General features: G+C 49.0%; 1 protein-coding gene and 1 long non-coding RNA gene across 25 annotated transcripts in view; one reads left to right on the top strand and one right to left on the bottom strand.

Annotated features, from left to right (window-relative positions):
- LOC140717695 (uncharacterized) overlaps positions 1 to 2,301 on the bottom strand; it is an 87,855-nt gene extending 85,554 nt beyond the window's left edge. The window contains exon 1 of the long non-coding RNA XR_012096585.1: positions 1,913 to 2,301. This is a non-coding gene — a long non-coding RNA (uncharacterized lncRNA). The remainder of the gene's footprint in view (positions 1 to 1,912) is intronic.
- Positions 1 to 25,401, top strand: part of LOC140717693 (neurexin-2-like) — a 1,248,008-nt gene that overhangs the window by 474,642 nt on the left and 747,965 nt on the right. For 11 of the 24 annotated variants that reach the window (XM_073031361.1, XM_073031350.1, XM_073031347.1 and 8 more), the window contains one exon: positions 2,435 to 2,479. The exons of 7 other annotated variants lie outside the window; for them this stretch is intronic. In XM_073031361.1, the coding sequence (XP_072887462.1) occupies positions 2,435 to 2,479 (45 nt within the window). The remainder of the gene's footprint in view (positions 1 to 2,434; positions 2,480 to 25,401) is intronic. 6 more of the 24 variants (XM_073031353.1, XM_073031360.1, XM_073031343.1 and 3 more) reach the window with 1 other exon arrangement.

Below are 25,401 nucleotides of genomic sequence, written 5' to 3'. Positions count from 1 at the left end.
TTTATAAATCTCCTCTGCACCCTTTCTATGGTTTCTATGTCCTTCCTGTAGTGAGATGACAGGTGGGGTCTGACCAGGGTCCTATATAGCTGTAACATTACCTCTTGGCTCTTAAACTCAATCCCACGATCGATGAAGGCCAATGCACCATATGCCTTCTTAACCACAGAGTCAACCTGCGTAGCAGCTTTGAGTGTCCTATGGACTCGGACCCCAAGATCCCTCTGATCCTCCACACTGCCAAGAGTCTTAACCGTTAATACAATATTCTGCCATCATATTTGACGTACCACAATGAACCACTTCACACTTATCTGGGTTGAACTTCATCTGCCACTTCTCAGCCAGTTTTGCATCCTATCAATGTCCCGCTGTAACCTCTGACAGCCCTCCACACTACCCACAACACCCCCAACCTTTGTATCATCAGCAAATTTACTAACCCATCCCTCCACTTCCTCATCCAGTTCATTTACAAAAATCAGAAAGAGTCGGGGTCCCAGAACAGATCCCTGAGGTACACCACTGGTCACCGGCCTCCATGCAGAATATGACCCATTTACAACCACTCTTTGCCTTCTGTGGCAAGCCAATTCTGGATCCACAAAGCAATGTCCCCTTGGTCTCATGCCTCCTTACCTTCTCAATAAGTCTAATACAACTTCAATATACCATTCCATCCCCTGTACTCAATACATTGATTTATGAGGACCAATGAGCCAGCAGCTTTCTTTACAACCCTATCTACCTGTGACACCACTTTCAATAAATTATGGTCCTGTAACTGTAACCTCCTGGGAATGCAAGCCTCGAGACTGTGAGACCTCTCCTGTTATTTATCCCAGGAATCATTTCAGTAAATCTTCTCCCCAGGGCATGCAGGGATTTGAAAGGGATCTGAGGAACTTTTCCTCACAGAGGGTTGGTCATTCCATGGAACGAGGTGCCAGAGGACATAATTGAGGCAGGTACAGTAGTATAATTGAAGAAGCTTTTAGATAGGTACTTGGTGGGGTGGGACTCAGACCGATATGGGCTGAAGGCAGGGAAGTAGAACTGGCCTGGTTGGCTTGGACTGATTGGGCTGCAGAGCCTGTAACCGTGGTGGGTTGCTCTATCCCTCTGCCACTCTCTCCCCCACCCACGAGGCTGGTCTCTGTCCCTGAAGTTGTTGGGGGGGGGGGGGTGGGGGGGTGCGCATCCCCTGTGCTCCTGGGATGTGAGGTTACCAGGGATCCCTGGTGCCAGACAGTGATGTTGTGTGGGTTTCGAGAGAGACGGTGAGCGTGCAGGCTTCTGTCGGATCCGCTACCCGGTGCCTGGGTCCCTGTCTGCTCTTCCCGTCTCTTCTGAGGACTTTGCAGAGCAGTTCAAACCACAAGAGCTTGTCAGCGGGAATGCAGGCTTTCAGGAGACAGTCTGTCACCGAGTAGAAGGTCACCCTGGCTGTTTGTGATGTTGGCCACAGAGAACTGGCTCCCTCTGAGTGAACACTGCCCTATTAACCTGCCCCAAGATCAATCTAACCCTTCCCTCCCACATAGCCCTCCGTTTTCCTGATCCATGTGCCTCTCTATTCCTCTGGTAGGCGATAGCCATTGAGTTCTTTTACCATTCTGTCTCTCAGAGTCTGTGGAGAATTTACCCAGCCGGTCTGCCCTCACCTCCTCCCATTCCCTCCCTTCACCCCAAACACGACAGTGGAGTCTCCCTCCACTCCCTGTGCATTCCTGACGCCGTGGAGAGAGGGTCCCCGCACCCTCTGATCATTTCTGCGGGTAATCCTGTGAGCGATGCCATTGTACCCGAGACTGTGTACGCGCATGACGCAAATTGGCCGGCGGCGCCCTGCGCGCGTTAATCCGAGACTTGTTTCCGAGTCTGGTGTCTGAGGACGGGTGTGAAAACTGACCTTCCGTTTACTCTATAAGGTGTTCCTTCTCTGCTGCACCACTCACGGTGAAGACGTTCAACGGGGTTGATTGTAATCCGGGAGGGGGTGGAGTGGTGTGGTGCCTGTCGGAACAGGAGGGCCCTTTCGTTCAAAGTTGCCCATCACTAAATCAGGAAGCGGTGTTGGGCCGAATTCAAAGGCCGCCCATCCTCTGCAGACCCTGCTAAATGGCCGAGCAGAAGCCAGAACGTTGTGGCGCAGCACCCACTTATCTGGCTACCTCCCTCCCACCAAGCTCCCCAGCGTTTTGTAAAATTAATTTGCCGATTCTGTGTGTACTTACTAACATGCTTTGAGAACTAACCTGATGTCATTCACGGAATGTAGTCATTTTCTCTGTACTAACAGTTAACCTTGTTTTTGAGCTGAGATAATACTACTAACCTTCTCAACTGGCATCATTTCTTTTGAGTGCGAAGTCCTCATTGAGTTCACGGTCTTGTCATTTCTGTTTCTTTCCCCTTCCCTTTCTCTCCGAAGCATTCAGGCATTGGACACGCAATGGTAAACAAACTACATTATCTGGTAGATATCATTCTTACTGTCTTAACGTTTAGGATTGTGTGTTCCTCTCACCTTTTACTTTGAATAATTGACATCGATTTTTTTACAAAAAACCAAAAAAAAATCAGAATCGACAGGGTTGGTAAACAGTTTTTTTTGGCTTCCTTCCAGACTGAACTTTCATCTGTCTTGCTGAGTATATTATATTTTCATATTTCTTTTGAGTTGGTCTCTCTCTTTCTCTCTTGCGCGCACACACGTGCACAGGTGCCCAGGCACACGCATACATGCGCGCGCACACACGCATACCTGTGCACACAGAAATGCACACACACACACACACCCACACACACAAAGAGACACACAAACACATAGAGAGAACACCTTGAAAAAATGGTCTGCATTGACGCCACGCTTTCTCGACTTTCCCCGCCTCTCCCTGCACCCGTGTCAGGAGGGGCTTGAGGGGGAGACTGTAGGGGTCATTGATCCACATCCCCCCCAATCCCCTCCTCTCCCCACCCTACCCCCCCTCCCGTCCGGCTCTCGCAGCCCACTCTGCATGGCATGCAGCGACGTTCAGGAATGCGTTACTGTGCTTCTCTCTGTCCGGCCTCACTCATACCTTCCGTCTCGATACGCCTCTTATGTGTCTCATTCTTCAGGTCTTCACGGTTCCGTTCTTGAAGGGGAGAGAGCCTGCACAACTGGCCATGTCGCCGGGACTCCTCTTGCCTCGGACTCCCTCACTCACAGTCCTCCCCTGTTCCAATCAGGTCTTAGTCAGACTCAAACCCCTTCTAATTGTGCACTTCCCTCACATGAAAGGTGAGACAGGTTTCCTGCAGGAATTTCTGCTCCTGTGAGGTCAGAGTCAAGTCCAAACCCTTTCCTGTCGCCCACCCTGGCCTGTGGTAAACAGAGACTGAAGCACTCTCTCAGTCTCCCAACCTGTCCGGGTACTGTGCTGAGAGTGGGGGCTATTGAGCAGGGAAGGGGAGAACAAAGAGCAGCCTTCATCCCTGGAGACCTGGAGCCAACCTCCTTGAAAGATAAAAATTGGTATTATTTGTCACCTAGCGAAATTTATTGATGCCATCAAATCTAGTCAGCGAGGATTGCTTTGGGGGAAACCCGCGAGAGTTGCCACGCGTCAGGTTGCTGCATAGCGTGTCCATAACTCACTGACCATAACCTGTACGCGTTTGGAATGTGGGAGGAAACTGGAACACCCGGAGGAAGGCGGGAGGGAATCCCCATCGGTGATCGCTGGCTCCATAAGGCGCTGTGCAAACCCCAACGCCAGCCTGGTGCTCTGTAGAAATGACAATGGGCTGTCGCCTCTGGAGGGTTGTTCGTGACCCCAACTCATTATGCCCCCCCACTCCAGAAACAACCTGTGGGAGGGGGGAGCCAGCTTAGGGGAGGAAGCAGCAAGTACTGAGATTTGTAGTTGTGTTGAAAGAAGAGTCGAGTCCTCTCACCCGCCTGCTGTGCCTCAGGAGGGTTGGCAGGAGTCTGGAAGGGACGTGATTTCCATGGGCGGTCCGTCGTGTAGGAGAGAACGTTCCTCGTTCCCTTCCAGAACACTCTGCCGGGGGAAAGAGACCTACCTGTGCCCAAGCAGATGGGTAATACAGCTTCAACACAGGCAACTCTGGGAGAGCTCAGCATCTCAGGCAGCGTCTGTGGAGACGAGTATACAGTCACCACCCCTCAAAGACTGGGTCTCTCCCCCCCCCACTTCTCTGTTCCCATCTGCCCCTCACCCACATATACCCCCCTCACACTGGGTCCCCTCCATCTGCCCCTCACCCGCATGCACCCCTCCCACAGTGTCCCCTCCCCTTCTGTTCCCATCTGCACTTTCCACCTCCCTTATTCTGGTTCCACGCTCCACCTTCCTCACGTTTCTGATCTCACCATCTGCAGCTCTCTAGAATATAGGTCATAGATTCATGGTGGTGAATCTGTGGAATTCATTGTCGCTGGCAGCTCTGGAGGCCAAGTCATTGAGTGTATTTAAAATGGAGGTTGACAGGTTCTTGATTAGCCAGGACTTCAAAGGTTACAGGGAAAAGACAGGAGAGTGGGATTCTGAGATGTCCAGTGTTGCTCAGAAGCACTGCTTTGTACGGGTAGCTCTGTTTTATATCAGAGCCTGGAATTACCCTGGAGATCCGAGCCCACCGCTCAGAGCCTGGAGTTACCCTGGAGATCTGAGCCCATCGCTCAGAGCCTGGAATTACCCTGGCAGTCTGAGCCCATCGCTCAGAGCCTGGAATTACCCTGGAGATCCGAGCCCATCGCTCAGAGCCTGGAATTACCCTGGAGATCCGAGCCCACCGCTCAGAGCCTGGAGTTACCCTGGAGATCCGAGCCCATCGCTCAGAGCCTGGAATTACCCTGGAGATCTGAGCCCATCGCTCAGAGCCTGGAATTACCCTGGAGATCCGAGCCCATCGCTCAGAGCCTGGAATTACCCTGGAGATCTGAGCCCATCGCTCAGAGCCTGGAATTACCCTGGAGATCCGAGCCCATCGCTCAGAGCCTGGAATTACCCTGGAGATCTGAGCCCATCGCTCAGAGCCTGGAATTACCCTGGAGATCCGAGCCCATCGCTCAAGAGCCTGGAATTACCCTGGAGATCCGAGCCCATCGTTCAGAGCCTGGAATTACCCTGGAGATCCGAGCCCATCGCTCAGAGCCTGGAATTACCCTGGAGATCTGAGCCCATCGCTCAGAGCCTGGAATTACCCTGGAGATCCGAGCCCATTGCTCAGAGCCTGGAATTACCCTGGCGGTCCGAGCCCATCGCTCAGAGCCTGGAATTACCCTGGAGATCTGAGCCCATCGCTCAGAGCCTGGAATTACCCTGGAGATCTGAGCCCATCGCTCAGAGCCTGGAATTACCCTGGAGATCCGAGCCCATCGCTCAGAGCCTGGAATTACCCTGGAGATCTGAGCCCATCGCTCAGAGCCTGGAATTACCCTGGAGATCCGAGCCCATCGCTCAGAGCCTGGAATTACCCTGGAGATCTGAGCCCATCGCTCAGAGCCTGGAATTACCCTGGAGATCCGAGCCCATCGCTCAGAGCCTGGAATTACCCTGGAGATCTGAGCCCATCGCTCAGAGCCTGGAATTACCCTGGAGATCCGAGCCCATCGCTCAAGAGCCTGGAATTACCCTGGAGATCCGAGCCCATCGCTCAGAGCCTGGAATTACCCTGGAGATCCGAGCCCATCGCTCAGAGCCTGGAATTACCCTGGAGATCTGAGCCCATCGCTCAGAGCCTGGAATTACCCTGGAGATCCGAGCCCATCGCTCAGAGCCTGGAATTACCCTGGCGGTCCGAGCCCATCGCTCAGAGCCTGGAATTACCCTGGAGATCTGAGCCCATCGCTCAGAGCCTGGAATTACCCTGGAGATCCGAGCCCATCGCTCAGAGCCTGGAATTACCCTGGAGATCCGAGCCCATCGCTCAGAGCCTGGAATTACCCTGGAGATCTGAGCCCATCGCTCAGAGCCTGGAATTACCCTGGAGATCCGAGCCCATCGCTCAGAGCCTGGAATTACCCTGGAGATCCGAGCCCATCGCTCAGAGCCTGGAATTACCCTGGAGATCTGAGCCCATCGCTCAGAGCCTGGAATTACCCTGGAGATCTGAGCCCATTGCTTAGAGCCTGGAATTACCCTGGAGATCCGAGCCCATCGCTCAGAGCCTGGAATTACCCTGGAGATCTGAGCCCATCGCTCAGAGCCTGGAATTACCCTGGCGGTCTGAGCCCATCGCTCAGAGCCTGGAGTTACCCTGGAGATCTGAGCCCACTACCCCTGTGCTTCAGGCAGTCTCATGGAAGCATCTCTGGAACACAGAGGGAAGTCACAAATCAGTTCCCAGCTGGAGAAATGGTACCTGGGGCACAATGGCACAATGCTTTACAGTACCAGTGACTTGGGTTCAATTCCCGCCACTGCCTGTAAGGAGTTTTTTATGTTCTCCCTGTGACTGTGTGGGTTTCCTCCGGGTGCTCTGGTTTCCTCCCACAGTCCAAAGACATACCGGTTAGTAGGTCATTGTACATTGTCCCGTGATTAGGCTAGGGTTAAATCAGGGGTTTTTGGGTGGCACAGTTCAAAGGACTGGAAGAGCCAACTTCACAATGCATCTCAATAAATAAATAAATAAGAAGCACAATCTGAGATGGATGGAAATGGGCAGAGAAAGATGGGGACAAAGAGTGAATAATGGAGCTGGACAGAGACAGGTGGAGATGGATGGAGATGTTCAGAGAAAGATGGGGACAAAGTGAATAATGGAGATGGGCAGAGACAGGTGGAGATGGATGGAGGCAGATGGAAATGGACAGAGATAGGTGGAGATAGATGGAGATGTTCAGAGTAAGATGGATACAAGTGGACTGAAATGGGCAGAGATAGATGGATCAGAATAGAGATGAACAGAGACAGATGGACATGGTCAGAGACTGATGGAGATTTACAGAGAGAGATGTAGATAGACAAATAGATGGAAACAGACAAATGCTTCTGGATGGAAATGTTCAGAGAAAGATGGAGACAAATGGAAGACAGAGATGGCTGGAGACAGGTAGAGATGGATAAAGACACATGGAGATGGACAAAGTTGTATAGAGATGGACACAGACATACAGAGATGGACAGCGGTGTACGAAGATGGTCAGAGAGCAATGGAGATGGATAGAGACAGACAGATAATGGCTATGGAGACCTCAGTCCTGTGATACTGGGTCTGTGAAACCCCAGCCCACAGTGCAGTCTCCTGCCACTGGAACTTCGGCTCTGGTGGGTGTGTCCAGGGGAGGAGGGTTTCCAGTTTTTTCCAGATTCGGATCGAAATTTATCACATATACCGTGAAATGTGCCATTAGTGGTAACAATAAGCACACCTAAGAATGTGCTGGGGCAAGAGCTGCCACATATTCTGATCTCAACATAGCAAACCCACAATGCTCAGCAAAATAACACAGAATACAAAAGATGGACGGGTTAGAGTTAGTAAACTGATACTTGTCAAATCTCAGTAATTAAGATTGCCTTTTTTTTCTGCTTTGTTCCCTCACTGGGAAAGGAGGACATGGCTGACCTGCTAGACATGTCTTCCTCCTCAACAGTTAACAACTCCTACATTCTTCTCAGGTTCAGATTCATTTATCACACATACAGTACATCGAAACACGCAGTGAAATGGGTCATTTGTGTTAGCAGCCAGCATAGCCCGAGGATGTGATGAGGGCAGCCCGTAAATGTCGCCACACATTCTGACGCCAACATAGCAATCCCACAATGCTCGGCAGAACAACACAAAACACAAGCAACAAAACAACAATGGCAAAAACAAGCTGCCATTCCTCCCTCCACCCACACATCCATGTACACACGCAGTCCTCCAAGCCCAGGACAGGCCGACTCTGGACTCCACACTCCAGTGGACTTGCAAATTCGCAGACAGTGAGCTTCAGCCTGTGAGAAATATTACACTGAAACAGGAATGGTCCTTGCGGACAGTGCTCAGTCTTGCCCCAGAGAGGGCCGAAGGGAGTGAGGAGATTTCGACAAGTACTGTACTGTGCAAAAGTCTTAGGCACATGAAGTATTCACCCCCTCCCCCTTGGAAGTTTTCATGTTTTATTGTTTTACAACATTGGATTTAATTTGGCTTTTTTGACACTGATCAACAGAAAAGTTGATCAGTGTCGAAGTGAAAATAGATCTCTCCAAAGTGTTCTAAATTAATTACAAATATAAAACATGAAATAATTGATTACATAAGTATTCACCCCCTTCAAGTCAGTATTTAGTAGATGCATCTTTGGCAGTAATTACAGCCTTGAGTCTGTGTGGTTAGGTCTCTATCAGCTTTGCACATCTAGACACTACAAATTTTTCCCCATTCTTCTTTACAAAACTGGGATCGTGAGTGAACAGCCCATTTCTAGTCCAGCCACAAATTCTCTGACTTGGCCACTCCACGACTTTAACATTGTTTTTAAGCCATTCCTATGTAGTTTTAGCTTTATGCTTGGGGTCATTGTCTTGCTGGAAAACAAATCTTCTCCCAAGTCACAGTTCTCTTGTAGACCACATCAGGTTTTCTTCCAGGATTTCCCTGTATTTTGCTCCATTCACTCTACCCTCTACCTTCACAAGCCTTCCAGGGCCTGCTGCAGTGAAGCATCCCCACAGCATGATGCAGTCACCACCATGCTTCACAGTAGGGATGGTGTGTTTTTGATGGTGTCTTATGCCAAACATTGCATTTAGTCCGATGGCCAAAAAGCTCAATATTGGTTTCGTCAGAGCATAGAACCTTCTTCCAGCTGATTTCAGATTTTCCCACTTGCCTTCTGGCAAACTCTAGCTGAGATCTCATGAGAGTTTTTCTCATCAGTGGCTTTCTCTCTGCCACTCTCTGATAAAGCAGTGACTGGTGAAGCACCCGGGTAACAGTTGTTGTATGCACAGTCTCTTCCATGTCAGGCACTGAAGCTTGTAACTCCTCCAGAGTTATCATAGGTCTCTTGGTAGCCTCCCTCACTAGTCCTCTTCTTGCACAGTCACTCAGTTTTTGAGGATGGCCTGGTCTAGGCAGATTTACAGCTGTGCCATAATCTTTCCATTTCTTGCTGATTGACTTAACTGTACTTCAAGGGATATTCAGTGACTTGGAATTTTTCTTGTATCCATCTCCTGACTTGTGCTTTTCAATAACCTTTTCGCAGAGTTGCTTAGAGTGTCCTTTGGTCTTCATGTTGTAGTTTTTGCAGGAGTTGGACTTTCCAGATACTGGTGTATGTTCACTACAATCAATTGACTGAACACATGTGATCTCCATTTAACTATGTATGTGACTGCTGAACCTAACTGGCTGCACCAGTGATGATTTGCTGTGTCATATTAAAGGGGGTGAATATTTAAGCAATCAATTATTTTGTGTTTTATGTTTGTAATTAATTTAGATCACATTGTAGAGATCTGTTTTCACTTTGACACAAAATACTTATTTTCTGTTGATCAGTGTCAAAAAAGACAAATTAAATCCACTGTGATTTAATGTTGTAAAACAATAAAACATGAAAACTTCCGGGGGGTGAATACTTTTTCTATGCACTGTATATATACCTAGTATACTGAAGGCTTTTGCACAGTACTATACTAATTTTATGTATTTCACTGTACTGCTACTACAAAAAAAAACAATATAAATTTCATGACATATGAGAGTGATGATAAACCTGATTCTGAAATGGGTCCTTACTGTGGACTGAGAGTGAGAGGGGGGCAGGGAGAGGGGAATAATGGTTGGGAAAAGGGGGAAGGGAGAGGGGAGGGAGCGGGAAGCAGCAGAGAGACATTCTGTAATGATCAATAAACCAATTATTTGAAACAAATGACCTTGCCTGGCTTCACAGGCTCGATGTGCCTGCACCTGAGCCAACCACTGCCCCCTGCCCCTGGTACTCCTTCTCTGCTACCAGTTCCACCGTGAGTGATGTGAGGGGGACACTGAGTTCAGAGGAGGATCAGAGAGACTTGGGGTGAGGGACATCAACGGTGAGTGATGTTAAACATAGAACATAGAATAGTACAGCACATTACAGGCCCTTCGGCCCACAATGTTGCCCTGCCTCCCATATAACCCCCCACCTTAAATTCCTCCAAATACCTGTCAGAGGAGGATCAGAGAGACTCGGGGTGAGGGAGCATCAACGGTGAGTGAGGTGGAGTGACACTGAGTTCAGAGGAGGATCAGAGAGACTCGGGGTGAGGGACATCACCAGTGAGTGATGTTGAGAGGGGTCTCGAGGATCAGAGGAACACTGGGACAACACTCAGTGTCTAGCGACATCACTCGCTGGTGTCTCTGCCACATACTACACCAGTGATGTCCTGACACCCAGGGTCACTGAACTTCCTCTGAAACAGTGTCCCCCTTCCACATTATTCACCACAGCTGTCCTTCTGATCATCCTCTGAACTCAGAGTCCCCACCCCACATCACTCACCAGAGATGTGCCCTCACGGTTAATCTAACTAACCCTCCTCTGAACTCAGAGTCCCCACCGCTCGTCACTCACCGGAGATGTGCCCTCACCCAGGGTCTCTCTGAACTCAGTGTCTCCCCGTATCTCTCACTGGTGATATCCCGTCACCCAAACTCACTCTGATACTCCTCTGAACCCAGATCCTCCACCATTTCACTCACCAGTAATGTTCGCTCACACAGTGTCTCAGTTCATGAAGGGTTGTTCCTTAAATACAGCCCTCCCTCTGCTGATTGACATGCATGTTCAGGGACTGTGTTAATCTGCAGCCGGGCAATGCCACTGTATGGGTGTGGTGTGGAATCGGGTATTTGATGCGAATCTGGGGGGATAGACATGAATGATGTATGGAATCAGGGTTATTTGATGGGAATTTGAAGGGATAGACGGAAATGGTGTGGAGTGGAATCAGGGGTATTTGATGTGACTATGGGGGGATAGACTGGAATGGTGTGGTGTGGAATCAGGGATATTTGATGGGAATTTGGGGGGATAGACTGGATGAGTGTGTGGTTCGTATCAGCATGGATTCTGTGATGGGATGTTGGAATGTTGGAAGCAAGTGGAGGAGACTGCTATGTTCTTGATTAGTCAGGTCGTCAAAAGTTGTGGGGAAAAGGCAGGAAAATGGGGTTTTAATCAACTTTGATGGAATGGCAGATTAGATTTGATTGTCTGAATGTCTTAATTCCGCTCATATGTCTTGTGGTGTTATGGGAATCCCATTTGGTTACAACTGGAATGTGCAAACTCCACACGCACACACACACCAACACACACAAATACTCAGACACACACACATTCACACTCGCACAGAAACTCAGACACACATACACACTCTCTCTCACATACACACATATGCACAGATACTAAGACACACACACACACACACACACTCACAGATACACACACACTCTCACACTCGCACAGATACTCAGACACACATACACACTCTCTCACACACACACACTCACAGATACACACACACTCATACACGCACAGATACTCAGACTCTCTCTCTCTCTCTCTCTCTCTCTCTCTCTCTCGCTCTCTCTCTCCAGCCGATGTCATTGTCGAGCCTGAGTCTCTGGGTTGGAATGGTAGAGGCTCTTCAGCTGTGAGTTAGTGATGTTTATTGTGATATTGATTTGATCCAGGACACTTTGGTGAAGAGTCCTGGGCATTATTTAACTCAATTCTAATTCCCAGGCCACTGTTTTACACGTTGTTAGGGTAAATCATATTTAACTCCAGACAAGCCTTTCCCTGATCACGTGTTCATGAGCACTCTGTCAATGTCCTTTCCCTGAATGTTCGAGCATGCTGTTCCCATTCTGAGCTGACGCCAGAGCTTTTAGACTTTTGAACGAGAAGCAAGAGAGAGACACCTGCTGCCAACAGGCGATGCTTCAGCAGAAAAACACACAAAATGCTGGAGGAACAGCCGCCTGGGCAGCATCTATGGAGGGGAATAAACCGTCAACGATTTGGGCCGAGACTTTTCATCAGGACTGGATGGAGGATCTCGGCCTGGAACGCCGACTGTTCATTCCTTCCCATAGATACTGCCGATGCACTGAGTATCTCCAGGATTTCAGAATCAGAATAGTTTAATATCACTAGCATGTTGTGAGATTTATTGTTTTGTGGCAGTAGTACAGTAAGGAGTGAAAATACAGAGCAAAAAATCTATTGATGTTGTGTTCCTGGGTTCACTGTCCATTCAGAAATCTGATCTGATGGCAGAGGGGAAGAGCTGTTCCTAAAACATTGAGTGTGTTGCTTCAGGTTCCTCCCCAATGGTGGTCACGTGCAGAGGGCAGGTTTTGGGTGATGGAGGTCCTCAGTGACGAATGCTGCCTTCTTGAGGCATCGCCTTTTGAAAGTGTTCTCGATGCTGATGTCCCAGATGGAGCTGGGTGAGTGTCCAACTTCTTGTGTGTGTTTGCCTGTCTGGTGGGGTGGAGATATGTCTCTACTAAAGGAGGCATAAGTGCCTCCTTCCCTCCATCAGCTTGCAGGCCACCCTTGGGCAAGCTGTAGCTCCTGCTTAGCCCCCGATTAGGGTCATGTAAAGCTCTGGGAGCAGGTGGTGGATGGTCGTATGAGCACAACTCCTAGTTATGCATCCACTGACGCCAGGCAGACATGAGTTTTGATATTGGCTGAGGGTGGGGGGGGGTGGGGTCACCCGTCCTGTAAAGACACCGCCCAGAAGAAAACAATGGCAAACCTTTTCTGTTGAAGAATTTGCCGAGAGTAGTCACGGTCATGGAAAGGCTGTGATGGTCCAGGTCATACAACATGGCACAGAAAGATCAGACGCAGATTTAATATCGTTGGCATAAGTCATGAAATTTGTCCGCAAATTTGTTGCTCTGGCTTTCCAGCATCTGCAGAATCTCTTGTGTTTATGATATTTCAGCGAAGTCCATGGGACTGCAGTCAGTTTTATGTTCAGAGGGGATAGGTACAGGGTCATGAATTGTGGCAAGGGAGGAGGAGTGAACTGAGGGGTGAGTGAAATTGTGGGGAGAGAGGGGGGAGGGTACTGAGGGGCTGAGTGAAATTGTGGTGAGGGAGGAGGAATGAACTGAGGGGTGAGTGAAATTGTGGAGAGAGAGGCAGAGTGTGCTGGGGGGTGAGTGAAATTGTGGAGAGAGAGGCAGAGTGTGCTGGGGGGTGAGTGAAATTGTGATGAGGGAGGAGGAGTGAACTGAGGGGTGAGTGAAATTGTGGAGAGAGAGGCAGAGTGTGCTGAGGGGTGAGTGAAATTGTGGAGAGAGAGGCAGAGTGTGCTGAGGGGTGAGTGAAATTGTGGAGAGAGAGGCAGAGTGTGCTGAGGGGTGAGTGAAATTGTGGAGAGAGAGGCAGAGTGTGCTGGGGGGTGAGTGAAATTGTGGAGAGAGAGGCAGAGTGTGCTGGGGGTGAGTGAAATTGTGGTGAGGGAGGGGCAGGGTACTGAGGGGGTGAGTGAAATTGTGGAGAGAGAGGCAGAGTGTGCTGGGGGTGAGTGAAATTGTGGTGAGGGAGGGGCAGGGTACTGAGGGGGTGAGTGAAATTGTGGAGAGAGAGGCAGAGTGTGCTGGGGGTGAGTGAAATTGTGGAGAGAGAGGCAGAGTGTGCTGAGGGGTGAGTGAAATTGTGGAGAGAGAGGCAGAGTGTGCTGGGGGGTGAGTGAAATTGTGGTGAGGGAGGAGGAGTGAACTGAGGGGTGAGTGAAATTGTGGAGAGAGAGGCAGAGTGTGCTGGGGGGTGAGTGAAATTGTGGTGAGGGAGGGGCAGGGTACTGAGGGGGTGAGTGAAATTGTGGAGAGAGAGGCAGAGTGTGCTGGGGGTGAGTGAAATTGTGGAGAGAGAGGCAGAGTGTGCTGAGGGGTGAGTGAAATTGTGGAGAGAGAGGCAGAGTGTGCTGGGGGGTGAGTGAAATTGTGGTGAGGGAGGAGGAGTGAACTGAGGGGTGAGTGAAATTGTGGAGAGAGAGGCAGAGTGTGCTGAGGAGGTGAGTGAAATTGTGGAGAGAGAGGCAGAGTGTGCTGGGGGGTGAGTGAAATTGTGGAGAGAGAGGCAGAGTGTGCTGAGGGGTGAGTGAAATTGTGGAGAGAGAGGCAGAGTGTGCTGGGGGGTGAGTGAAATTGTGGAGAGAGAGGCAGAGTGTGCTGGGGGGTGAGTGAAATTGTGGAGAGAGAGGTAGAATGTGCTGGGGGTGAGTGAAATTGTGGTGAGGGAGGGGCAGGGTACTGAGGGGGTGAGTGAAATTGTGGAGAGAGAGGCAGAGTGTGCTGGGGATGAGTGAAATTGTGGTGAGGGAGGGGCAGGGTACTGAGGGGGTGAGTGAAATTGTGGAGAGAGAGGTAGAATGTGCTGGGGGTGAGTGAAATTGTGGTGAGGGAGGGGCAGGGTACTGAGGGGGTGAGTGAAATTGTGGAGAGAGAGGCAGAGTGTGCTGAGGGGTGAGTGTCTGTGTGTGTATGGTCGATGCAAGAGCAGCATTCCTGAATATGGCTTCTGGTGTGATGACATGAATTATTAGTGAGACAGACCAACATAATTCTAACAACAGTATTAATTACACATTCAGAGTCACCCCGTAACCTTGGGTGGGAGCAATAGTTGTGATTCATCAGTCTGTTGTGCAGAAGATTTTAAGCATTTAATGATGATCCTAGAACACAGAACAGTACACACAGGAATCGGCCCTTCAACCCAGATGTCTGTGCTAAGCATGTTCCAAATTATCCAAATCCCTTCTGCCTGCACAGTGTCCATCTCCCTCCATTCCCTGCACATGGTCCATCTCCCTCCATTCCTTGCACATGTTCCTTCTCCTTCCATTTCCTGCACGTGGTCCCTCTCCTTCCATTCCCTCCACATGGTCCATTTCCCTCCATTCCCTGCACATAGTCCATCTCCCTCCATTCCCTGTACATTCACGTGTCTGTCTATCAGCCTCTTAAACATCTCTATCGTATCTGCCTCCACTACCACCGTCGGCAGCTCATTCCACACACCCACCACTCTCTCTGTAAAAAACATTTGCCCCTGCACATCTCTCTTAAACTTGCTCTCCCTCCTCCTAGGGAGAAAGACTCTGCCTACCTGCTGTATCACAACTTCAATCAGGTCTTCCCTCAGCTCCCACTGCTCCAGTGAAAACAACCGAGCTTGGTCTAACCTCTCCTTATAAGTATAAACTCTAATCCAGGCAGCATCCTGGTGACTCTCTCCAAAGCTTCCACAAACTTCCTGTAAGGGTCTGACCAAATACTGCAGATGACCAGAGTTTCTACAGCTACAATGTGCTTTCAGACTCAGTGCCCTGACTGACAATGGCTCGCAGGGCAAATACCTTCAGTATTACATGTGTTGTCCTCCAGGGGCTTTGCACATCATGCCCCAAGGGTCCTGCCATGAACTGCATACTTCTCTCTTACATCTGACCTTCTGAAGTGCAACCCCTCACACTCTCAATTTCAAAGTAAATTTATTATCAACGTTCAGTAGATGTCACCCCAAGATTCATTTTCTCGCTGGCATTCACAGTCAAACAAAGAAATACAATAGAATCAATGAAAAGCCACTCACAAAGACTGATAACCAACCAATGTGCAAAAGACAAGCTGCAAATACAAAACAAAGAGACAAATAAATAAATAGCTAGATAGACAGATTGATAGATAGACAGACAGATAGCTAGATAGACAGATAGATAGACAGACAGATAGATAGACAGACAATAGATAGCTAGATAGACAGATAGATAGATAGATAGACGGATAGACAGACAGATAGATAGACAGATAGACTGACAGACAAATAGACAGATGGATAGATAGATTGACAGATAAATAGAAAAATAGATAAACCGATAGATAGATAGATAGATAGATCAATAGAGAGATAGATAGATTCATAGATTGATTGATAAATACATAGATACACAGATTAATTGACAGATAGATAAATAGACAGACAGATAGATGGACAGTTAGATAGATGGATAAATACTGAGAACACGAGTTGTAGTCCTTGAAAGTGAGTCTGTAGGTTGTGGAATCAGTTCAGTATTGGGGTGAGTGAAGTTATCCACGCCAGTTCAAAATTTCAAAGTACATTTATTATCAAACTGCAGAATTTGCCCAACAAGAGACGGCCAACTGGTTAGCTGTCATGAGTGATGTGCAGGCTCCATGAAAAACAGTTTCAATCAGTACCTACATCAAGAAATACCAGAGCATCTGACATGTTCAAAGTTCAAGGTAAAACAGACAGACATACTTTATTGATCCCGAGGGAAATTGGGTTTCGTTACAGCCGCACCAACCAAGAATAGTGAAGAAATATAGCAATATAAAACCATAAATAATTAAATAATAATAAGTTAATCATGCCAAGTGCCAATTTATTACCAAAGCACATGTAAGTCACCGTATACAACTGTGAGATTCATTTTTGTGCAGGCATTCACAGTAGAACATTGAAATACATGAGGATCAATGAAAATCTACATACAAACTCAGACTGACAGATAGCCAATGTCCAAATTGTTTCAGTACAAAATAATAATAATAAAAAATAAATACATGAATTATCCTGAGAGGGTGAGTTATAGACTCCTTGGAAACACCTAAACTCAAGAGATCTGCCTGTAGAGTAAACAAAATTAACACCCTTATAAAACAGCTGTCTTCGAGTTACACAGACTACCACAACTTTCCATGCAGAATCAAGGTAGAGTGGAAGTCAGAGATCAGGGAACAGTGCACACGAATCGCACATCTCAAACAGCTTCGGCTACTCGAGGTAGAGTGGCCACCGAGTGGAGGTTAACCAGTCACCTCTGCACTTTCCATGTCACTCTCATGCTCCTGGCCCAGCCCACTGGAGACCCTGGATGGATGGTCTCGACAGTCCCTCCCCTCACCCCTCGACCCGCTGAGTTCTCCCAGCCGGTGGTCTCTCGGTATAGCCTGCCTTTGGTGCACTCAGGTATGGAACAGTGTTGACCCTTTTCTCTGGCCTTCCACCACGTTGAAACCTTTATAAGTTTTGTTCACTATTATTTAGAGATAGAATGCGGATCAGGCCCCTCTGGCCCAACGAGCCCCACCCACCAGCAACCCACCGAATTAGCCAACACACACAAAATGCTGGAGGAACTCAGCAGGCCAGGCAGCATCACTGGAAAAGAGTAAACAGTTGACGTTTCAGTCCGACACCCTCCATCAGGACTGGAAAGGAAGGGGGAAGACAGGTAGACAGGGTCATGAAGAAAGTCCTGATGAAGGGTCTCAGCCAGAAATGCCAACTGTACTGTTTTCCAGAGATGCATCCTGGCCTGCTGAGTTCCTCCAGCATTTTGTGTGTGTTGTTTGTGATTGTGTCACCTATTTAACCCTAGCCTAATCACAGGACAATTTACAATGACCAGTTAATCTACTAACCGGTACGTCTTTGGACTGTGGGAGGAAACCCACGCAGTCACAGGGAGAATGTACAGATGCTGCCGGAATTGAACTCCAGACTCCGGAACTCCCTGAGCTGTAATAGTATCGCACTAACCGCTATACTACCGTGGCACCCAGTTCCCTCTCTCTGCTCAGGACGCAAGGTGCCTCCACCCACCCCCCCACTTCTCGAGGGGTGCAGTGGTGTAGGGGAGCAGAGGGGTGGAGGTGTGCCCAGGGATAGTCCAGTTCAGTAGGGAGGTGAAACTGGAGGCTGGACTTGCTTCACCTGGGGGGAGTCTGAGGGTTAACGTCATGGAGGGCAGAGAGTCTAAAATGTTCTACCTCGGTGGAGGGTTCTGTAGCTGGGGGCGGAAGTTAAAGGTCAGGGATAGGATATTTGTAGGTGATTCAAGGGGGGGCTGTGGTTTGCGATTTCGAACTGATTGCCTGAAGGGGTGGTGGAGTCAGAGACTCTGACAATAGTGGAGGGTGCTCTAAATGACAGGGAAGGAGACGATATAGGTGTGTATGTACCTGCAAGCATGTGTCTTACACACACACACACACACACACACACTACTGTCAAAGGCACTCACACATGCATAAAAACACATATGCAGAGACACGCATGCACGAAAGCACACAGGCACACATAAATACACACAACTGCATGCAAAATCACAGGTACACACATGCACAGACCAGCAAGCATGCCCACAGATTTACATACACACTAATGCACACGCACATGTTAACAAACATACAAGCACAGGTGTACAAAATGGTCACATACATATATGCATAAAGGCATGCAGTCATATACTGGGGCTGGAGGGAGTTACAGAGATAGGGACAGCGCAAGAGGGGGTTGCAGAGATGGGAAGGGGTTATAGATACAGGGAAAGGTGTAAGGTTGGAGGAGGTTACTCCACATAGCTTTAGACCACCTGGACAACACAAACACCTACGTCAGGTTGCTGTTCATCGACTATAGCTCAGCATTTAATACCATCATTCCCACAATCCTGATTGAGAAGTTGCAGAACCTGGGCCTCTGTACCTCCCTCTGCAATTGGATCCTCGACTTCCTAATCAGAAGGCCACAGTCTGTGCAGATTGGTGATAACATATCCTCCTCGCTGGCATTCAACACCGGCGCACCTCAGGGGTGTGAGCTTAGCCCACAGTTCTACTCTCTGTATACTCACGACTGTGTGGCTAGGCATAGCTCAAATACCATCCATAAATTTGCTGACAATACAATCATTGTTGGTAGAATCTCAGGCGGTGACGAGAGGGCGTACAGGAGTGAGATATGCCAACTAGTGGAGTGGTGTCGCAGCAACAACCTGGCACTCTATGTCAGTAAGACAAAAGTCCTGATTGTGGACTTCAGGAAGGGAAGGATGAAGGAACAGGTACCAATCCTCATAGAGGGATCAGAAGTGGAGAGAGTGAACAGCTTCAAGTTCCTGGGTGTCAAGATCTCTGAGGATCTAACCTGGTCCCAACATACTGATGTAGTTATAAAGAAGGCAAGACAGTGGCTATAATTTATTAGAAGAGCTTTGGCATGTCAACAAATACACTCAAAAACTTCTAGAGATGTACTGTGGAGAGCATTCTGACAGGCTGCATCACTGTCTGATATGAGGTGGGGGGCTGAAGAAGCTGCAGAAGGTTGTAAATCTAGTCAGTTCCATCTTGGGCACTAGCCTACAAATTACCCAGGACATCTTCAGGGAGCGGTGTCTCAGAAAGGCAGCGTCCATTATTAAGGACCTCCAGCACCCAGGGCATGACCTTTTCTTACTGTTACCATCAGGTAGGAGGTGTGTGTAGGTGTGTAGGAGGTACAGAAGCCTGAAGGCACACACTCAGCAATTGAGGAACAGCTTCTTCCCCTCTGCCATCCGATTCCTAAATGAACATTGAATCTTTGGACACTACCTCATTTTTTCAAATATACAGTATTTCTGTTTTTGCACTTCAAAAAAATCTATTCAATATACATAATTGAATTACTTGTTTATTTATTATTATTTTTATTTCATTTTTTATTTATTTTTTCTCTGCTAGATTATGTATTGCATTGAACTGCTGCTGCTAAATTAACAAATTTCACGTAACATGTTGATGATAATAAACCTGATTCTGATTCTGATTCTGAGACAGCGAGGGAAATACAACAGGGTCTTTTAAGTGGATACAATAGGGTTTTTTAAGAGACTTTTGGATAGGTACATGGAGCTTAGAAAAATAGAGGGCTATGGGTAAGCCTAGTAATTTCTAAGGTAGGGACACTTCCGGCACAACTTTGTGGGCTGAAGAGCCTGTATTGTGCTGTAGGTTTTCTATGTTTCTAAATAGGGATAGGAGCTGATTACAGAGACGGGATGGGTATGGAGGCTGGAAGAGATTACAGAGACACAAGGGAGGTGTAGGGCCAGAGGGGTTTATAGAGACAGGGAGGGGTGTAGGAGCCAGAAGGGGTTATAGAGATGGGGAGGGATGTATGGACAGCAGCTGATATCAGAGACGGGACAGGTATGGAGGCTGGAAGAGAGACAGAAGTGGGGTGTAGGGGCCGGAGGGGTTTACAGAGACAGGGAGGGGTGTAGGGGCCAGAGTGGGTTACAGAGACAGAGAGGGATGTAGGGTCAGGATCTGATTACAGAGACAGTGGAGGGATATGGAGGCTCGAAGAGATTACAGAGACAGAAACAGGGTGTAATCATAGGGAATTACAGAGACAGGGAGAGGTATAGGGACCAGAGAGGGTTACCGAGGTATAGAGGGGAGAAGGTTACAGAGACAGGGAGTGGTGTAGGGTTGGAGGGGGTTACAGAGAAAGGGAGTGGTGTAGGGTTGGAGGGGGTTACAGAGACAGGGAGTGATGTAGGGTTGGAAGGGGTTACAGAGACAGGGAGTGGTGTAGGGTTGGAGGGGGTTACAGAGACAGGGAGTGGTGTAGGGTTGGAGGGGGTTACAGAGACAGGGAGGGGTGTAGGGTTGGAGGGGGTTACAGAGATGGAGTGGTGTAGGGTTGGAGGGGGTTACAGAGATAGGGAGTGGTGTAGGGTTGGAGGGGGTTACAGAGACGGAGGGGTGTAGGGTTGGAGGGGGTTACAGAGACAGGGAGTGGTGTAGGGTTGGAGGGGGTTACAGAGACAGGGAGGGGTGTAGGGTTGGAAGGGGTTACAGAGACAGGGAGGGGTGTAGGGTTGGAGGGGGTTACAGAGAGAGGGAGTGGTGTAGGGTTGGAGGGGGTTACAGAGACGGTGGGGTGTAGGGTTGGAGGGGGTTACAGAGACAGAGAGGGGTGTAGGGTTGGAGGGGGTTACAGAGACAGGGAGGGGTGTAGGGGTTGGAGGGGGTTACAGAGACAGAGGGGGTGTAGGGTTGGAAGAGGTTACAGAGACAGGGAGGGGTGTAGGGGTTGGAGGGGATTACAGAGACAGAGAGGGGTGTAGGGTTGGAGGCGGTTACAGAGACAGGGAGTGGTGTAGGGTTGGAGGGGGTTACAGAGACGGAGTGGTGTAGGGTTGGAGGGGGTTACAGAGACAGGGAGTGGTGTAGGGTTGGAGGGGGTTACAGAGACAGGGAGTGGTGTAGGGTTGGAGAGGGTTACAAAGACAGGGCAGAACATGGGGACCAGAGGGGATGACTGAGAGAAGGAGGGATGTAGGGACTTGAGAGGGTTACAGAGATGGGGAGGAGTGTAGAGACGACAGGCTTACAGAGGCAGGGATGGGTGTTGGAGGGTGTTACAGAGACAGGGAGGGATTTAGGGGCCAGAAGGGGTTACTGAGACATAGAGGGGTGTAGGGACTGGAGAGGGGTTATAGAGACAGGGAGGTGTGTGAGGACTGGATGTGTTAAAGAGACAGGGAGGGTAGTAGATATATACAGACACATGCAGACATATCCCCACACAGGCACACACACACACACACATCCCCACACAGGCAGACACACACACACACACACATACACACACACATATATCCCCACACAGGCAGACACACACACACACACACACACACACACACACACACACACACACACACACACACACACACACACACACACACAAACACAGGCATAGCCACACACACACACACACATATCCCCACACAGGCATAGACACACACACACACACACACACACACACACACATCCACACACAGGCATAGACAAGCACGCACACAGATACATACACACACACAGATACAGAAACCCTCAAACACATAGATATAGAAACCCTTACAAACATACACAGACACACAGACGTGCACATCCAGCTGCTGTTGCTACAAAAATATTATATCCTCAGACAAATAGTCAGCTGTTCTGTATTGCCAGGTCCGCTGCCACAACCCTGCAATATGATTTAATTTAACGTAGACACATTGATTGTAATTGTGTTACTCCAGGGCCCAACGGGTGATGGGTGGGAAACGTCTGTTTCAACAAGACATTGTTAAATAATCGTGCTCTGTAAAATCAGAACCCTTTTGCATAATTGTGGTTATTAGTCACTTGCAGTTCAATGGTGTCGAGGGACCACATTTCTCTCTTCATCTTTTGACGCGCACTCGGAGATCAGATCGAGTTGATAATCTGAAGTGCTAGTGCGAGCCTGGTCTTTAACAGGGGACGCGGTAATACACAGCACCGTAAAGCAGAGTCTGCAGTATTCCCAGGGAACAGGGCTGTGATTTCTAAACGTTTTAATCCTCTGGGGAGTTTGTGCCTTGAGATCTGTGACTCACCCCCGAACAGGGTTTCAACGGATGCTGCCCGACCTGCTGAGTTCATCCAGCTTTTGTACGTGTAGGGTTTCTGATTATTCGCAGAAAGTTCTTGAAAGAAGCCAGTCTAGGTGGGATAGCCAACCCATCCTAACTGTCCCTCACCCTGAGGTGAAAGGAGCGGAAAGTCGCTGGTTTGTTTCAGAGCTCCCACAGAGGGACATGGAATTGGACAGGCGTCCTCGCAGAATCTCTCCCGGAAGTCCCAGTTCGGGGGGTCAGGAGATTTGTGGGATCCAGCGTTCCTTTGAGCCGATGCGGAATCTCTCCCGGAAGCCCCAGTTCGGGGGGTCAGGAGATTTGTGGGATCCAGCGTTCCTTTGAGCCGATGCGGAATCTCTCCCGGAAGCCCCAGTTCGGGGGGGTCAGGAGATCTGTGGGATCCAGCATTCCTGGAAGTATCCGTTTAGTCTTCCTCATCAACCAACCTCACACAACGGCCGCTCCAAGGGGTTTCTCGTGGCTGTTGTGTGGGGTTGCTGGAAAAGTCAGGGGTGTAGGAGCCAGAGGCGTTACAGAGACGGGGAGGGCCCACTCCCTGAAGCTGAAAGTACCCCTGCACCAGTCACAGAGCAAGGAGTGGGTCCCTGTGTCTGCAGGTCTTGAACACTGCACACATCACGTCCGTGTGTGTGTGTGTGGGGTGGGGGGGAGAGCTTGCCTCCACGATAGAGGCAAGTTCTCCCCCCCCCACACACACATTCCCTGTCCCACCTCCTACCCGTGATAATGAGAGTCAGTCTCCTGTACATGCAGTAGGTGAGCAAAGAACGGCCGCTGACACCGCGACTGCAGCGTCGGTGAGAGAGGGAACCCGTCCTTGCAATCTCCTCTTTACAAATGAAACCGTGACACTATCTGTTTTGTGTTGGTTTATTTTTTGCCACTGCATGGGGCTCTGCATGCTTCTGGATGAGCGAGCATTGACTTGTGAAGCCATTCCCTGCATGGGCTAACAGCCACTGGTGGGTTACCTTGGAATGCTTTCCTTAACCTCTCCCCCTTACAACTAATACTATTAACAGAAATGTGTAAGAACAAATGCCATTTTTGTGTCTGACAATTACATAATTTAATTTTATTTTGAGCCTCTTGCCACTAATATTCTCCTGTGAGTGTAAGAAATCAGAACCAGTGGATCGGGCGGGCGTGTGTTTACAATTCCCCGAGCTCGCTGTTCAAGAGCAAACTGTCCCCAATACAGTTCCCCTAAACCTGAGGGCGACGAGCCGGTGCTGGAACCACTTTGTGGGACAGACAGCCAAGAGAAGAGAAACATTCTTGTCCTGAACATTAACTCTGTTTCTCTCTCCGCAGATGCTGCCCGATTTGCGGGGTGTTTCCAGCATTGTCGGTTTTCATTTCCGATCTGCTGCATTCGTACAATCTCTGCACCGTGTATTATGTAGTATCACTTCCTCAGACGAGGTCCAGAAATTCAAAAAGAAAATATCTGTGGAGAGGAATAAACAGTCAACGTTTCAGCCTGAGACTGTAACACTGACACACCCCACACTGCTCGCTGTAACACTGATAAACTTGAACCCTCCCCCTTCTCTCTAATTCCATTCCCCATTCTGGCTGCCTCCTTGAGCACTTCTATTCTCCTCACCTGGCATCACCTCCCTCTGGTGCCCCTCTTCCTTCCCTTTTACCCATGGTCCATTCTCCCTTCCTATCAGATTCCTTATTCTTCACCTTTTCCACCAATCACCTCCCAGTGTCTCACTTCATCCCTCCCTCCCCCACCCACCCACCTTCCCTCTCACCAATCACCTCCCAGTGTCTCACTTCATCCCTCCCTCCCCCACCCACCCACCTTCCCTCTCACCTATCGCCTCCCAGTGTCTCATTTCATCCCCCCCTCTCCCCCACCCACCCACCTTCCTTCTCACCTGGTCTCACCTATCACCTCCCAGTGTCTCACTTCATCCCCCCCCCTCTCCCCCACCCACCCACCTCCCCCCTCACCTGGTCTCACCTATCACCTCCCAGTGTCTCACTTCATCCCCTCTCCCCCACTCACCCACCTTCACCCTCACCTGCTCTCACCTATTCTGGTTCATTTCCTGTTCCTCTCTATCCCTGGTGAGTGTTCCCAGCCCAAAACGTTGGCTGTTTATTCCCCTCCATAGATGCTGCCTGACCTGCTGAGTTCCTCCGGCATTTTTGTGTGTGTTGCTCTGGATTTCCAGCATCTGCAGAGTAACTAGTGTTTATGATGAAACACATGGACGTGGTTCCTGGAACTTGTCTTCATCAAAGACTTATTTTGTCTTTTAGGTGATGGGCTGCCAGTTGTAATTTGTGAGAAGGTGATGAAAGGAGCCTTACCAAGCTGCGAAGAATCAGATATGGTGAAGGGAGAGAACTAGTTAGATCAGTGTCAGAGGAAGTTGTTTCTTAACTGGAAGGTGCCGGATACTGTCATGAAGATGAAAAAGTGACTATTTTACAAGTTGTTGTTCAGACAGGGTGGTGACACAAATCTGCTCACTGAAAGGCAGTGGCAGCTGGTTCTCCTGTGTGCTGGGCCAGCTGAGTCCGTTCAAAGTTGACGGCTCCCGATGAGGCTAGGTGGCAGAAACTGAAGGAATAAAGGCATAGACTGTTGTCCTAATGGGGAGAAAATTCAGAAATCAGAACATCAAACGGACTTGGGAGTCCTCACGCGAGATCTCCTAAAGGTTGATTTGCACGTCGAGTTGGTGGCGAGGAAGGCAAATGCAATGCTAGCATTAATTTCCAGAGAACTAGAATATAAAAAAATAAGGATGTAATGCTGAGGCTTTATAAGGCATTGGTCAGACCGCACTTGCATCATTGTGAGCAGTTTTAGGCCCCTTGTCCAAGAAAGAATGTACTGACATTAGAGAGGGTCCAGTGGAGGTTCACAAGAATGGTTCTGGGAATGAAAGGGTTAATGTATGATGAGCATTTGATGGCTCTGAGCCTGTACTCCATGGAGTTTGGAAGAATGAGGAGGGATCTCATTGAAAACCATCTGATATTGAAAGTCCTTGATAAAGTTGAAGTAGAGATGATGTTTCCTATCATAGGTGAGTCTTGGACCGGGGGACACAGCCTCAGAATA

Source organism: Hemitrygon akajei, chromosome 28 (assembly GCF_048418815.1).
Source record: "Hemitrygon akajei chromosome 28, sHemAka1.3, whole genome shotgun sequence".
Taxonomy (NCBI): Eukaryota; Metazoa; Chordata; class Chondrichthyes; order Myliobatiformes; family Dasyatidae; genus Hemitrygon; species Hemitrygon akajei.
Note: the sequence above shows the minus strand (reverse complement) of the source record. Positions and strands in the feature narration are given on the sequence as shown.